At 38.1% G+C, this 15388-nt stretch overlaps 1 protein-coding gene across 1 annotated transcript in view; it reads right to left on the bottom strand.

Annotated features, from left to right (window-relative positions):
* CFAP47 (cilia and flagella associated protein 47) overlaps positions 1 to 15388 on the bottom strand; it is a 343401-nt gene that overhangs the window by 139428 nt on the left and 188585 nt on the right. The window contains exon 50 of the mRNA XM_086608696.1: positions 13958 to 14095. Within this exon, the coding sequence (XP_086464822.1) occupies positions 13958 to 14095 (138 nt within the window). The remainder of the gene's footprint in view (positions 1 to 13957; positions 14096 to 15388) is intronic.

Genomic DNA, 15388 nt, shown 5'->3' with positions numbered 1-15388 from the left:
CAATTAAAGAAGCGTTACATAGCATGAAAGTCGAACGAACTGTTGCTACTGCTGTAGGTGCTGTGGCTCCTGAAGCTGCTCTTAGTACAATAACTGGTATCGTCTTCATCCTCCTTCTCTTCACTCTCATGATCATCGTCTCTATCTTTTTTACGCGAATTTCTGTGCCTATCAAAGTAGAAACTGCGAATTCAGGGACCACGTGCTTAGAACTGCGCCGAGATGGCGGCAGCCAAAATGGCGACAGCATGCGCCAAGATGGCGGCAGCACGTGGGCAGAAAAGGGGGACTCGGAAGAGAAGGCGGAAGAACTACAAAGGGGCGTGGGAACAGGCGGACGGTCCTGCCGGCCTAAGTACCGCCTCTACCCTGACCTCCCACCACCCCGCCGAGAGCTCCACCCAGTGGAGGAACCTTTGTCCGCATCGATTTCTGTGGGAGAACAAGAGAAAAAGGAACTATTTGAAGAAGTCTTGCAGCAAGTTATGGACAAATTCTCGGAATTAAAAACGACAGATGCCAACGAGAGGAAAAATCTCCACAATACACCTAATCCTTTTGCTACGTCGTTATCACCGCCAGTGCCGACTGCTCCACCACCCTTTGCGCCACCGGATGAAGAAGAAAGAAGCAGAAGATGGAAGGGAGTTATTCGTGAAGCCTTAATCGAAGGAAATTTTCTACCATCTGCCTTTCCCATTATCACAGACCATGGGGGAAATAGAAAATGGGAACCTTTTGACTGGAAAATTTTAGAAAAGGCGCGTTCTGCGGTATCACAATATGGGCTTCAATCCAGTTATACTCAACAACTCTTGCAATTTATTTTCACAGCAGATGTGCTGATACCACATGATTCTCAACAAGTTGCTAATATTCTTTTGTCCCCTTCTCAGCAGCTTTTGTTTTCCAGAGCCTGGCAACAACTATGTGAACGTGAAGCTGCACGACCTCGGCAGCAGGGAGATCCTCTATATGGTGTTCAAGCACAAATGCTGATGGGTCAAGGTCCTTTTTCAAATACGGCATTACAGCAAGGGTTTCTGGGAGAAGTATTGCAGTTGTCACAACAATTAGCTTATCAAGCAATGATTTCAATTAGAGAACCAGGAAAAGTATATTCTTTTGCAAATACTAAACAAGGCCCCCAGGAAAGTTTTCCTTCCTTTATTGATCGTTTACATCAGGCTGTTCGAAGTCATCCTGATTTGGACAAGACAATGAAGGAACAAGTCTTTAAAATGTTTGCCTTTGAGAATGCTAATGATAAAGCAAAAAGGGTCTTGAGCACATTGCCTAGAGATGCCCAAGTGGCAGATATGTTAGAAGTTATGGAACGCACCACCGGTCCTGCATCTTTAGTTGCTGCTGCGGTATATAGTGCTGTTCGTCCTCTAGTAGAACAAAAAGGGGGAGGAGCTAAGCAAAATAAATGCTTTAATTGTGGGAAATCAGGCCATTACAGAACTCAATGTAAACAGCCACAACAACAGCAGCAATATAGTAGCAAGAAATGGTGCAAAAATTGCAAAAGGGATAATCATAATACCAATGAGTGCCGGAAGCAGGGAAACTGGAAACCGAGCGCGCCAGCCCCGCGCACGATGATAGTAAATCGGGGAGCAACACCAGTATCAAGTCAGGAATTTGTTCCCTCCGTGCCGCCACCACAGGAAGTGCCGGAGTGGATGTGGAAACCACAGTAGATTCAACGCTCATCTCTGACAAAGTAGTAGTAATAGACACAAATGTAAAAGGACCATTAGGTGAAGGGTTATCAGCCTTATTAATTGGTCGCTCATCTACATCACGTCAACGTATTTTTGTATTACCAGGAGTTATTGATGCAGACTACACAGGGATTATTAAGGTCAGGGTATATACGTTAACTCCACCTGTTTTTATTCCAAAGGGCAGTAAAATTGCTATGTTTCTTGCTGTTTGGTATATTGCAGGTGTGGGGGTTGCTTGTATGCTTAATAATTTGTCTGTTAAACTTGCTCACGAAAATGATTGAACGGGTTGTAAAACAAGTCTGGATTGTTCAAAAACAAGAAGGGGGATGTGTGGAAGGATACCTGAGACATGTGAACAATCCAGCCTTTCCTGGGAGCACGTGCCTGGATGCAGAAAGGGAATTCGACACCATGATGACGTTGCTTCTGGGATGCAACCAATCATACTCAGGGGTGGGCTATTGTTTGTATTGTAACCAATCATAGATTGCCAAGTCTTGTTTAGAAAGCTATAAAGCACGCTGAGTGTATGCAAATAAAGGTTCACTTGTTTGATCACATTGATCGTGTCAGGTGTCCTCACTCATCTCCCGCACACGCCAGTATCCCATTGGCCTTTTTGGCCACCTGGGCACACTGCTGGCTCATATCAAGCCGGTAGTCAACCAACACCCCCAGGTCCTTCTCCGCCAGGCAGCTCTCCAGCCACTCTTCCCTGAGCCTGTAGTGATGCTTGGGATTTTTATACCCCAAGTGAAGGACTCTGCACTTGGCCTTATTAGAGCTCATGCCATTGGCCTCAGCCCAATGATCCAGCCTGTTCAAATCCCTCTGAAGGGCCTCCCTACCCTCGATCAGATTGACACAGCCTCCCAGCTTGGTGTCGTCTGCAAATTTACTGAGGGTACATTCAATCCCCTCATCCAGGTCATTGATAAAGATGTTAAACAAAACCGGACCCAGCACTGAGCCCTGGGGAACCCCACTGGTGACCGGCCTCCAGCCGGATTTAGCCCCATTTACCACCACTCTTTGGGCCCGGCCATCCAGCCAGTTTTTAACCCAAAGGAGGGTGTGCCTATCCAGGCCAGCAGTTATCAGTTTCTCAACCAGAACACTATGAGAAACTGTATCAAAAGCTTTACTGAGGTCAAGGAAAACTACATCCACAGCCCTTCCCTCGTCAACCAGGCGGGTCACCCTGTCATAGAAGGTGATCAGGTTTGATTGGCAAGACCTGCCTTTCATAAACCCATGTTGACTGGGCCTGATCACCCGGTTAACCTGTATGTGCTCATTAATAGCACTCAAGATAACCTGTTCCATGACTTTGCCTGTCACCGAGGTCAGACTGACAGGCCTGTAGTTCCCCGGATCCTCCTTCCGCCCTTTTTTGTAAATGGGGGTAACATCCGCCAGCCTCCAGTCCAGCGGAACTGCCCCAGTGAGCCAAGACTGCCCAAAGGTAATGGACAGGGGTTTGGCAATGACATCTGCCAGCTCTCTCAGGACTCTCGGGTGGATACCATCAGGCCCCATAGACTTGTGGGCATCCAGCTGGCGAAGCAAATCCTTGACCCGTTCCTCTTGGATCACAGGAGCTTTGATTTGCTCTCAGCTCTCTCCCTGCTCTCAGACACCATAGGCCAGCTCACCTGGGAACTATTAACCTTATTATTAAAGACTGAGGCAAAGAAGGCATTAAGGACCTCAGCCTTGTCCTCATCCCTAGTGACTAACAGACCCCCTGTGACCAGTAGGGGCTGGAGGTGATCTTTAGCCCTCCTTTTGTTGTTAATGTATTTATAGAAGGACTTTTTGTTGTTAATGTATTTATAGAAGGACTTTTTGTTGTCCTTTATGGAGCAAGCTAGTCTTTTGCCCCCCTGATTATCTCCCTACATGCCCTAACTTCCTCCCTGTATTCCTCCCTGGATGCCTGGATGCCTGCCCATTCTTCCAAGACTTATAGACTTCCCTTTTTCTTTTGAGGTGTTCCCAAATCTCCTTGATCATAGGAGAAATAGGACAAACCAGTTGAAACGGAAGCATGACAGTAAGATTACTCTAGTCTTCATGGAAAAATATAGATCAAAAGTTCAGTAGAACAAAATAAATATAACAGTGTAAAACAGAAAAGGAAAAAGAAAGGACCTTTCAGAACAGATAAACTAACATGTGCTCAGGACTCAAAACACCTCTCAAAAAATCTCACCTGAAAAAACCCCACTATATTTGTCAAGAGAAAAAGTATGGGTATATGAGGTTACTATAGGCAGTCAAACTAATATTCAGTAAACAGTAATATCAAGTGGGGCAGGTACTTCAAGGTAAAGGAAAAGGATGTGCCAGTTCACTGCAAATCAGCTCAAATTTTGGATGTGAACTGAAATGTGAAGTTTAACAGACAGGTAACGACACCACAAAAAGTCTTCTGAAGTATTTCCTCAGCTCACAGAAGAGCAAAGGGACTGCTAGACAGATTCATTCTAGTATCAGACATCTCATTTACCTATTGACTGATTGTTGCTCCATAATCTCCAATACATATATATATAAACTACCTACATACAAATTTTAGCACATTTGTTGATGTATGCATCCTGTGCAAACCATTGTATGGTTTGAACTCTCAATCAGTGGCGCATTAGCAAATGAAATATTGCAATATTACATTTCAATTAAATTTTTTATGCACAAAAGAAGTAAAAAATAGAGATAACAGCACTACTGTAATCCTTTCTGCTAATATTATAACAGCATTCAAATTATTTTTGCATATTTATACTTCTATGATTTCATTAAGGTATATTAGATGAAAAATTACCAGAATTCAAATTGTAAATTTAATTTGACACTTGACACTGTTGTTTACATTTTCATCTCCTCACGTACAAAAGGCAGGGCTCAAAAATTCAAGTTTTTACAAAACCAGCAGCAAATCAGATTTAGCACAAGAGTTAATAAGGGGGAAAGGAAAAGGTTATTAGTTTAGCCTACTTGTTTCCATTTTAAAACTCACTGCCATTTGCTAATATCTTTGCCTAACTCATTTTCCAATTTAAAATTGTCCAATCCAGTTGTCTTCCCTGGGTTGCTGTTCTGGAATTTTCTAGCCAAAGGAACCCAGTTACAGACACTCTAAGAAAATGCACAGTATTTTTGTTACAGTAACAGGTTTTAGATATTTTACTGTGAAAACTGTAGCACTTCATTTAGAGCAGGGGATGACATTTTTTGAAGGAGTCACCTTACATACAGAAACATGGGTTTTACTCTTTCTGTGAAAATCCACTCTAATTTTGCAAAGTTTATTAGCTCTAAAAATTATTTTGTCGTGCACATGTATACAAAAGAGAAGTTTACCAGTGTCTGACACAGCCCATCTGGAAACCCAATCTGCACCTAACATGTCCTAGCCACTCAATTCCCACCTCAACCAGATTTGCACATGCCTGCAGCAGCAGCTTTGAAAACCTAGAAGAGTTATACTTGACAAATTCAATCAAATGCATATTCAAGAACTAGCATAACTTAGCAGTGACACGTATGACTTCTTTTATTTGCCAGAAAAAGTATTCCTCACTTAGTGGGTTACAGTAGTAGCTTTCTTACAAATACTTATACTGTTTTGGAGGGAATTAACACAAATATCTCAATTTTAAAAAATGTGGATAATCAGTCTTCTAAAGCTTTTTCTCCATAAGAAATAGCACGTACAGGTTTTCCTTAGTTCAAAAAATCTGGCATCTCAGATTGCTTTCACTTAGAGTAAGGGAAACTGAACGTAATCCAAGAGCACCACAAAATGCAGGGGTCTCCCAAAGAGATGATACAGTTTGCTTTAAATATAGTTATTTCTCCAGGAAGAAGAGATAAAGGCCTTGTATGAGAGATGCGTTACATTCTAAGTGGCAAAACAACATGTTAGTGGTGAGCAAGTTTTTAAAGAAGAATTTTTATTTGATCATGAATAAATAGCACCTGGTCTTTTAACTGAATTTAACCTACAATTGCTTCTGAGGGAGAGCAAGACTCAGGATCAACCTACAGTGAACAGCAAGGATCTACAGGCAGAGAACAGAGTACAAATGAAGAAGTTCTTAGCTTCTTTTAGAAATCAAGTGATGCTAAAGGCCAAAGACTTCAGTAGGATATTCCTCAAAAAGGCCACAAGGGCTTCTGAATTCATGTTAACTCTCACTGTGATAATGCTGACATCACATAGCAACTGAATATGCTCCAGTCTATGACTGCAATGGTTGAGACGTTTCTCACAGCTGTTCCTTCTTGATATCAGTGATAGTTTTATCTGGTACTAGTAATCAACGCAAATCAACAACATACCCGCTTTGAACTCTTTGATTTCAGAAATGTATATTTGAGTATGAAAGGAGCAGTGACTTGTGAACACATGAATTTCTGTAGGAATGTTTAATGAGTTCTATTACAGAAAGATAAACAGGGAAAAAATGTACCAAAAGAACACGGTTACTCAGTGAGCTTCTTTCTACTTAATAAAAAAAATCCCTTTGATAGAGAAAGTTCCACTACAAAATCTGTGCCACATGACATAAACAGAAATAAATAATGCCTTGAAAGTGCATCCAAACCTCTCAATCATGCTTCTTGCATATATGTACTCTCACTCTCTGATGACAATGTATAAAATGTCATTTGTCTTTTGCCACAGTGAGAACACTAGTTACCTAATATTTATAATTTCATAAGTATGTCAAGAACAATTGGGATTCTACTGCACCCACAGAGAAAACAAAGGAAATATTTTGAGAGAGACAGTAGACACCAGAACAAAAAAAATCACTGCAATGGACAAGAAATATCTATTGCCTACTCAGGAAAAATGTCAGAGTGGTCCTTTGCTGGTTAGTTAGGCAAACCTACCTCCTAACTGAATGTATGAGAATGCAGGAATCTCCAGTGTCTGGGATAATTTAAATGCCAGAATTCTATATGGACCATTTATTTTGCAGCTGCTATAGAAATAAAAGTCCTTAGAAAATACCAGCAGCAGGCTACTGAGTGGACAAAAGGATCTAAGATACAAGAGAAATTCATCCATAAAAAAAACACCCTTAAGCAGTAAGATATTCTAAGCAATTGCTCTTAGATGATCGTGTTGATGTTACTGTAATTTGAATGTTCATTAATATTTAGATTCATGTAATAGAGTGAAGTAATTATTCAAATGGAAAAAAAAATCACGAACACTGGGAAAGACTTTAAAAAAACACATATTTGATTTGAACTCCACTTCTTATGAACTGTCCCAAGTATCAGGCTATAAATTTTGACTCTTGTTTTCTGGCTCGATGTGTACTTTCCGGGTCATAGCAATTGAATCAGCATGAACAGAGGAGACTGACAGGGGCCTTCCCTCTGTCCTCTCCTCACCCCATTATCTTCTGCCCCAGACATGCTTATATGACTGTGAGGAACGGGTAAATATTAGTGTTCTTTTTCATAACTATTATGTACTCTCTGTGTGTTTATAATTCATTACTTGCTAAGGGGTAAAATAAGAATTGTTTGTAAGCATGACAAAGTAGGAAAGGCAAAATGATGACCTAGATAAAGAGCATCTCAAACACTCAAACCTAATAGCAAGGGCATTGGCTGTAAAGAAACTACTGCTCTGTTGCTAGTTCATTTACTCTTTTGTTTCCAAAATGTTATTTTTCATATCACTTTGAATGTGTTCTGTCACAATACTACTAGTAAGGGTTTACACTTGGACCTATTATGTCAGCCCTATTGCTGACGGGTGGATTAAAGGGGGAAGAAATTTAAGTGTGGTTCTGCTGTGCCGTTTCAATTCGGCGAGGTGCAAGTCACACCTGTCATTTCACAGGTGAACTTGAGAGGGACAGGCAAAAGTCCAGAGTACATCTGGCCATGTAACCATGACAACTACACCCATTATTTTCACTCAGCTTTTTCTTTTTTTTCAGAATATTTTTATTAAACAGACCACTAATCGACAAAATTCCATATATACACAAATATTTGAGATCTGCCAGAGACAACAGAATGAACGTGTTTCTCAATAATGTAGTTTATAGCTCATACGGGCTATCAGAACAAGCAAAATGCATATCACAGATGTTTTTAATTAGGTAAGAAAATTTAATCTGCTTATATGCAAATGCAATCCTACATGCTACGACATCCAAAAATATACGGATGTACAGGTTTACAAATGGAGTGGTTAGGGCAGATGCACATTACTAGCCTTCTCAGCACAGCAATATTAAAACACCTGCTGCATGGAGGATGATGTAACCTAAAGTTCACAGCCTTACACTGCGAGCAATTATAGATCACTTTTGGTATTAAATTTAAATGGGCTACCATGCTTCATTTGCACAGATTTTTAATTGCACACATACTATGCCCCACAAAATTCCATGTGGGCCACAGGTTCATGAAGCGTTGCCACATTTGAATTGTTTCAAAACAACATGTTAGTTTATTAGGGGAATCAAGCTGGTTTGAGTCTCAGAAGGGCACAGGAAAATGAGTAACACTTACCAGACTGCAGTACTGCAGAAGGGCACCTACTGAGAAAGCTAACAATAACTGAACGTTCTTTTTGACAAAGGAAAAAAGGATAAAACAGCCTAATCCTTAATGTTCTACATATGCTAAACCATCCCCAAAAGCTTGTATAGCTACAAATGCTAAAATGCTGCCAAAAAAAAAGCAAGCCCTAGTTGGTGTTTTACATTTTCAAATATGAATACAGTTTACACGGGGATGATTTTCTTTGAATATTTCTTCTGTAATTTTTTTTTTTACGGAAGAGAGAGAATCAATTAAAACAAACTGGCCTGAAGGTGGAGCACAATATGTCTGAACATACAGAGTGCAGATTAAACTGAAAAATAGCTTAACTACACAATCCAAATTTGAGGTAGGTAATTCAAAATAGACTATTCCTGCTAGAAAGATAGTAATTACAGAAATAAAAATGCTTGTGAGATATACAAACTATATATATATTAGTTATATCACTGCATTAATTCTGAATAAATCCTAATATTTACCACTGCATACTTATGATCTTTTAAAAAAATGATCATGAATAAATGCAAAGTCTTATTTTAAATTGTCACTATCCTGAGTACTGTATTCCTCTTAATCACCTTTAACAGTTGCAACAACAAAGAAATTATTTCATTATCTTCCTTACGTGAATACCACAGGTGTTCAGCTCTCAGGGATTGATTTCAAGCCTGAAAGCCTAGGAAGACAACATGTGCAAGTATCATTACCTTTCAAAGGCATCAATTCCTCAATGAACTCGCTCAGAAGCAGTTGTTTTTACAAACAGCGGGAAAGACACTTTAATGTCAGACACGTATCATAAGAAGTACAATGACAACTTAGACTAGAAAATGTCAACTGTCATTGAAGGCCAGGTTGTTGGATAAATTAGCTTAAAAAAGATAAATAAAACAGGCTTTGTCAAAATGAATGCCTGGCCTAGCCACTTTGACTATGCTTTTTTATCATGGCTTATTCACAAGTAGCGTATCTTTTTGACGTCATGCCTTTCAAGTAAAAAGAAATTCAAAAACTTAGCAATGGCATAAAAATTTAAATGCATTCCATAAGAAGAACACAATGGGAAGTATAATCTTTGGATAAAGGCAATGCTTAGGGCAGCCAGAATAGGAGAACAGCACATGCAAAATTCCCCTACGCTGTACAAATAAACATTCTGCATCTGTAGCGCACAGCTCTGTGAGACATCACCACTGGCAGGAACATTAAAAGCTGTTGCTTAAGTGCCAGCTCTGTGCCGAGGCTCACTGCTGAAGAGAGAGAGAGACAGGGATTCTGGAGGAGGGAGGTGGGATTTGCAGTTGCAGTGCAAGTCTTAGTCATCGCAGCAACCGCACCAACTTCCCACTCTCGACTCTTCTTTACAGGGGAGCTGCTGGGATCCTGAGGACGGCTGAGCTGGTCTAGCAGAACCTGAGTGAGCCAAGCATCCTCCCTGTCGCCCACATGCTACACGGGACAGAGCACAACACAGGGGTAATTGTCCTGCTTATGAAGTTACCATGGACTCCATAGTAGAGCCGAAAAATCTCCTATACTTTGAGAAGAAATTTTGCCAAGTGTAGGAGGCTTCACAGCATTTACTCAGGCTGTGAAAAAAATACTATTAATGACTAATATTTATTTATGATTTGAGCGCTTTAGTATATAGGAATATCTAAAAATAAATCTTATATGAAAGACCAGCTGCATCCTACCTTCAGTCTTAGCAACCACTTAGCCTCAGTTTACTTTTGGCTCCCATGAGAAAAAACTCTAGGACCTCTTCTCTTGAAAGACAGAAATATGCTTTGGAAAGAACTGAAAGTCCATGTCAGTTTAGAAAGGGGCAAGCCCCTGTCACTACATCTGCACTTCAGACATTTTTCTGTTTGGCTTTTGATTTGTTGTTTTCCCCCCCCACCGACATAAGGCAGCATAAAAAGGATTTGTCATAAAGATTGCTGTATCTATGATTTTCATTGCAAGCACTAAAAGAGCTTTTTCTTAACTGCATCTGAGAGAAAAAAGAAATCATTAATAAATTTCAAAATCATTAACTTTTTGGAAGAGCATTTTGAGTGTTGTTTGTAGAAATTGCAAAAAGAATATATGAAAACTATTCTAGAAAATATTATATTCTACAGTCATACCTATAATGCAATTTGGAGAAGAAAAAAAAAAAAGAAAGAAGGTAAATACATATATACATACTTATATAATGCATATGTGTGTACCTGAAGATGATATTGTATGTTAAGGTGTGTATAACAAGGTAGCAGTTTCTAGTGTGTTTAAAGGAATAGTTTTCACTGATTGACAGCAAGACAGACATGTTTGGTGCACATGAGTCTATCATTAGAGATTTTTTTCTAACTTTATTCAGCTATGGATAAGCTCATACTTGTTTTGGTCTTTACTGATTTGAGTCTGTATATTATTTTTCTCTACATCATAATTCCACTACTATCTGTTACCCCAGACCACTAATAGCAGCCCTGGGGACTGTCAGCTCTGAGGTGCACTTCTTCAGTGTGTGATGCCTCTGGTCAAATGCAAGTGGTTTGCATTCTACTAGTGATGTGGACCCTGCAATTAAGAAATCCTAAATCTCAGAAATATCTATCAGTCACTCTACTCTGAAAAGCCATAGAATAATTAATTTTTATGAAAAACTACTGTAATAATACAGGTCTATAAGAAAACTGTGTAGGATAAAGCTAAGTCTCTGTTACTTCCTCTTTGAAATAAGTTCAGAAAAAGACTACCACTATTGTGTAAGTTAGACCACACCTTGTTACCTTCCATCTCTATTTAGCCATTTTCAGCAGGTATTTTCCCCAGTTGTAAAAGTTGTGGGGAAAAGTTTTTGTGTTGTAAAAATAGTACAAATTAAGAATTGGGATGCAAGATAACGTTTTGTGAAATGACTAGAAGCAGTTGGTTGATTTAAAGGTGAGATGGAAGCTTGCTGTTCCTAGGATATGGGCATTGGAAGAGTATATCTTCTGTATTGAAGAAAAAAAAAATCCTATTATTAAGCAATACTGTATTAGGGAAGAGTCATTTCACGTCCTACTTTAAGTCCACTTTAGAAAGCAATCCTAATGATGTCCTAAACATTGGAAGCAGTCATGCTTCCATTGAGTTAGTACAATTTACTAGAAACACATAGGTTACAATAAGACAAAGATGTAACTCCACAGTAGCACAAAAATAGCAAAAGATGGTAACTGAAAGATAAGACGCAGTAACTTGACACAAGCCATATGTGAATAACCTGTGCGGATTGCTCCAAGTCCTGGTGGGACCCTGTGTGCTGTGGTGATTATACCCATGTAAATTAGTGTGCAGAGAAAAAGGGAGCTGAGTTGGAGCTCATTACCTGGCCCCTCTCAGCAAGTTATTAGACTAATCACTCACCAACGTGTTTGAAAAACATCCCAAATGCATAAGCATATCAGCCAGTCTTACATTGTTAACAGGGAATCAAACTGAGCAAAAGGCTTATCAGTAATAATAATAACAGCAAACAGTGAACTTGCATTGGATTTGCTACCTAAGAACCATGCCCTCAATTCGTACTAGTGATAGGGACAGTACTGAGAAATCCACTCACTTAACATTTTATTTTCTTACTTAACCTTCTATTTTCAGTTACTTTCAGCCTCTAGTAGTTTCACACTGATGATTCCTAACTTTGCAAAGCCTAAATACCTCATAAGCAGAAGTGTTTAGTTTGGACAATAGAAGCATAATTATATTCACAAACATTTTCAGGCTTTCAGCAGAGATTTGAAGATTATCTCCAATATTTCCCTGTACTTGGCATCACTCATCATATTTCTTTCATGATTAATTCCTCCCAATATCTTGAAATATGCTAATTCTCATCTCTACTGCATTGTCTGCATATACCACTTAAATTTAATCTTTGTTAAAATCCTTATTCTGTAAACTTACAATGATGCATTGTGTGAGTTTTAATGTCAACCAACTTCCTTGTTGCTGTACATGAAAATTCAAATAAAAAAGCTAGCTGTTAGGAGGAATGCAAGGAAATGTTCTTGAACCTTGAAAAGCAGTGAAAGCTAAATACTGATTATTTCCTTTTTTTCTGATCGCCTTCTTAAGGACTTTCTCCTATTTCTAGCTCTTTTCAGGCCAGAATTTAAAAAAAATACTATTCAACATTACTGGAGTTCTCCTCTTAAATAAACCAGGCAGGAGAACTGAATCTGTACTGTCCTTACAAAACTCTCTATTTCATTTTAGATTTAGTTTACTTTTTTTTCCCTTTGGCTTTGAAAATCCTCTATTAATATTTCTAGACTTCTTAATCCCCTGTTCCTCAATTTGTCAAGCATTGACTTGCCTTTTGCTTTTTTGTTATAATTTTACCTCTGTTGCAACAGTCTTATCTGTATCATAAGCACTAGGGGAAAACCTTAGTTCTTTGGTCACCTTATTTTCTTTTTGATTATTTTCTGTCTCTTTTTGAAATCAGCATTTTGCCATGTCCTGGTACACTATTCTCTTCCACTTCTATTCCTTTTCTATTTTAAACTCACATTATATTATCAACTGTTTTCATAAAAAAAAAAATTTAGAAGTTCTGATTTTATATGAGTTACAGAATCACAGAAAACATTTTACTATCTTTTGTTAGTTTTAAGTACAACTATTAAAAAACAGGGGACTGCACACCACAAAGCTAAGCACACCTAAGCTGTGTAAAAAAAAAAGTGTTTCAAAATTCATATAAAATATTTAGCAAAAAAAAAGGTGGTACCAAATTTGGTATATTAGAGAGATAATGTATATCCATTGATAGGGCTCCAGCTTATGAGGAAAATTTTTCTTCAGTACTGTCCAACATTAAGCTACTGGTATGATCAAGGAGAGTCACTTCAGTTCTCTGAGCTTCTGTCTTCTTCCTGCCTCTCTCTGGTCTATATAGACTGTGAATTCTTGGGATCACTTCATATCAAAGATGGGATAGTAATGTCTGAGTCTCTACATGTTATTAAACACATATTATATTCTCTATATATTAATAGAATATATAAAGAACAGACTTTCTGATATTTACATTGGATTAACTCAAATTATTTAATATTTATTAATAACAAAATTAGGCTTTAATTCTTTTAAATTAGAATAAATTAAAATTAAATAAATTCCGTTAAAGAGAAAATACAGTTATAAAGAAGACAAAGAGATTCTCCTCTTGATTTTACTGTAACTAACCAAAAGAGCATCTATGACTGATAGTTTCATTCATATGACTGATAGTTCATTCCTTTCTACAGTGGAATGAAGCGGAGCAATGTGAATTTCAGAAACGGTCTGCTTTGACATCAGCACTATCAATATTATTGGATATTTTGAAAAGAAAGCATTTAACAAATGGTGGCCCTCTCCAACAACAAGTGACATTTAGTGACATGGTTGCGAAAAAGAAAAAAAAAGCTCATCTTAATACTTCATAAAAAAGTTTCAAACATTGTAAAAGGAGAAGTTTCATATATGTCTGGAATAAACATTTTGCAGGGATGTGGCCTGCCATACTAAATATACACTTAATTTGAAGAGAAATTATAATATAAGTTTACACAAACTGACAATGAACTTATCCATAATAACAAACATACCCATGTTTGCTGCATCAACAGTTTGTGGTGTCTCTGATGACAATTTCTGAAGGGCCTGTTCACCATCTGTCTTCTCTGGTGAGCTGTTATGTCGAGACTGCTGTTGGTCTTCATCTTCAGCAACAAATGAGATTACACCTAAAACAAATAGATACCAGGTGTTATATTAGCCGGGGCATTAGCTTTATAGAACAGGCTGCCAGACATGTACGAGTATTTCTTCAGTTCAAAACTAATAAAAAATGAAGTAAAACTTCCACTCCAGGTGTCAGCCATCCAATTATAATTTATGGTAATAAAAACACGCCTTGAGTGAGTCCAAGGCAATTAACCACTTTTTCTCCCAAAAGTGTTTTTTCTACTTACCTGAACTAAACATTATTAATAAGAAATACAATCAAACCCCCATTTTAAAAATTATAAAATATGATAGACAATAATAATATCTATCTTTCCAGTGCAATTTTCTATGCATAGTCTTGATTGTTTCTGGTTTTTTGGTTTGTTTTTTTTTTTTTTTTAATTACAGTGTCTCATTCTAGTGCTACACGATAATAAATGTAATAGTTAAACTTTTCCGATAATACATTTTTGTATTGTATGTTGAGTTGTAACCAAGGATTTAGGGAAGAAAAAATACATAGAGATTTTAAAATTTCTGGAAATACTATATCTCATTACTATTTTATCTAAATGTCACTCAGTATTTCAACACATTCTGGAGAGTTTCAAAGCTGAAATGAATATATGTTGCAGGTTTAATTCTTGCCTCATATGTACAATGAAAAACTAATTTGAAGAGGTGACTTATTTTATGTTATTATACAGTAAGAAATTTTCTCATTTGAGATCACTAGAATTTATGGGAAATGGTCTCCCAAGAGGAAATTATGTAACCGTGTCTTATTAAGGGTTTGGGAAACTATTCATAGTGGAGGATTTTTAATTCAAAGTGGAGAATTAATATAATTTTATGAGAGTCCCAGAACAATTTGGTTTGAAAATACTGACATTTAATGGTATGTTTTGTTTCTCCAGCTTTGAGTGAGATAGATGTGTGGTAACAGATAACATGGCAGAGAGGACATGCCATGCTCCCTGACTAGCTGAATTTAGCATCTTACTAGGAGGAATAGCTAAAGCTAAATAGTAAAGCTCACGTGGGACTGGGAAAAGGGAGCAGCAGTGAGGGAGAGTGACAGCACCACATCAGTCACAACAACTGGCTCAGGAAGCCACTGTGACTTTAGCAGTCAGGGGCTGATGAAGCTCCCTGTACACATACCTGTACACACCCATCTCATTTACAGCCCTCAAGGCTTAACTTTCTTCCCTTAACCACACACTTCTGAAGAAGGCTGCATTCATGCTTCTAAACATTCAAGTTTCTTTTCGTTTCAGGAAGGATCAATCTTAATAAAACGGCCTGAA

This window comes from Tauraco erythrolophus, chromosome 1, assembly GCF_009769465.1.
Source record: "Tauraco erythrolophus isolate bTauEry1 chromosome 1, bTauEry1.pri, whole genome shotgun sequence".
Classification (NCBI taxonomy): domain Eukaryota; kingdom Metazoa; phylum Chordata; class Aves; order Musophagiformes; family Musophagidae; genus Tauraco; species Tauraco erythrolophus.
Note: the sequence above shows the minus strand (reverse complement) of the source record. Positions and strands in the feature narration are given on the sequence as shown.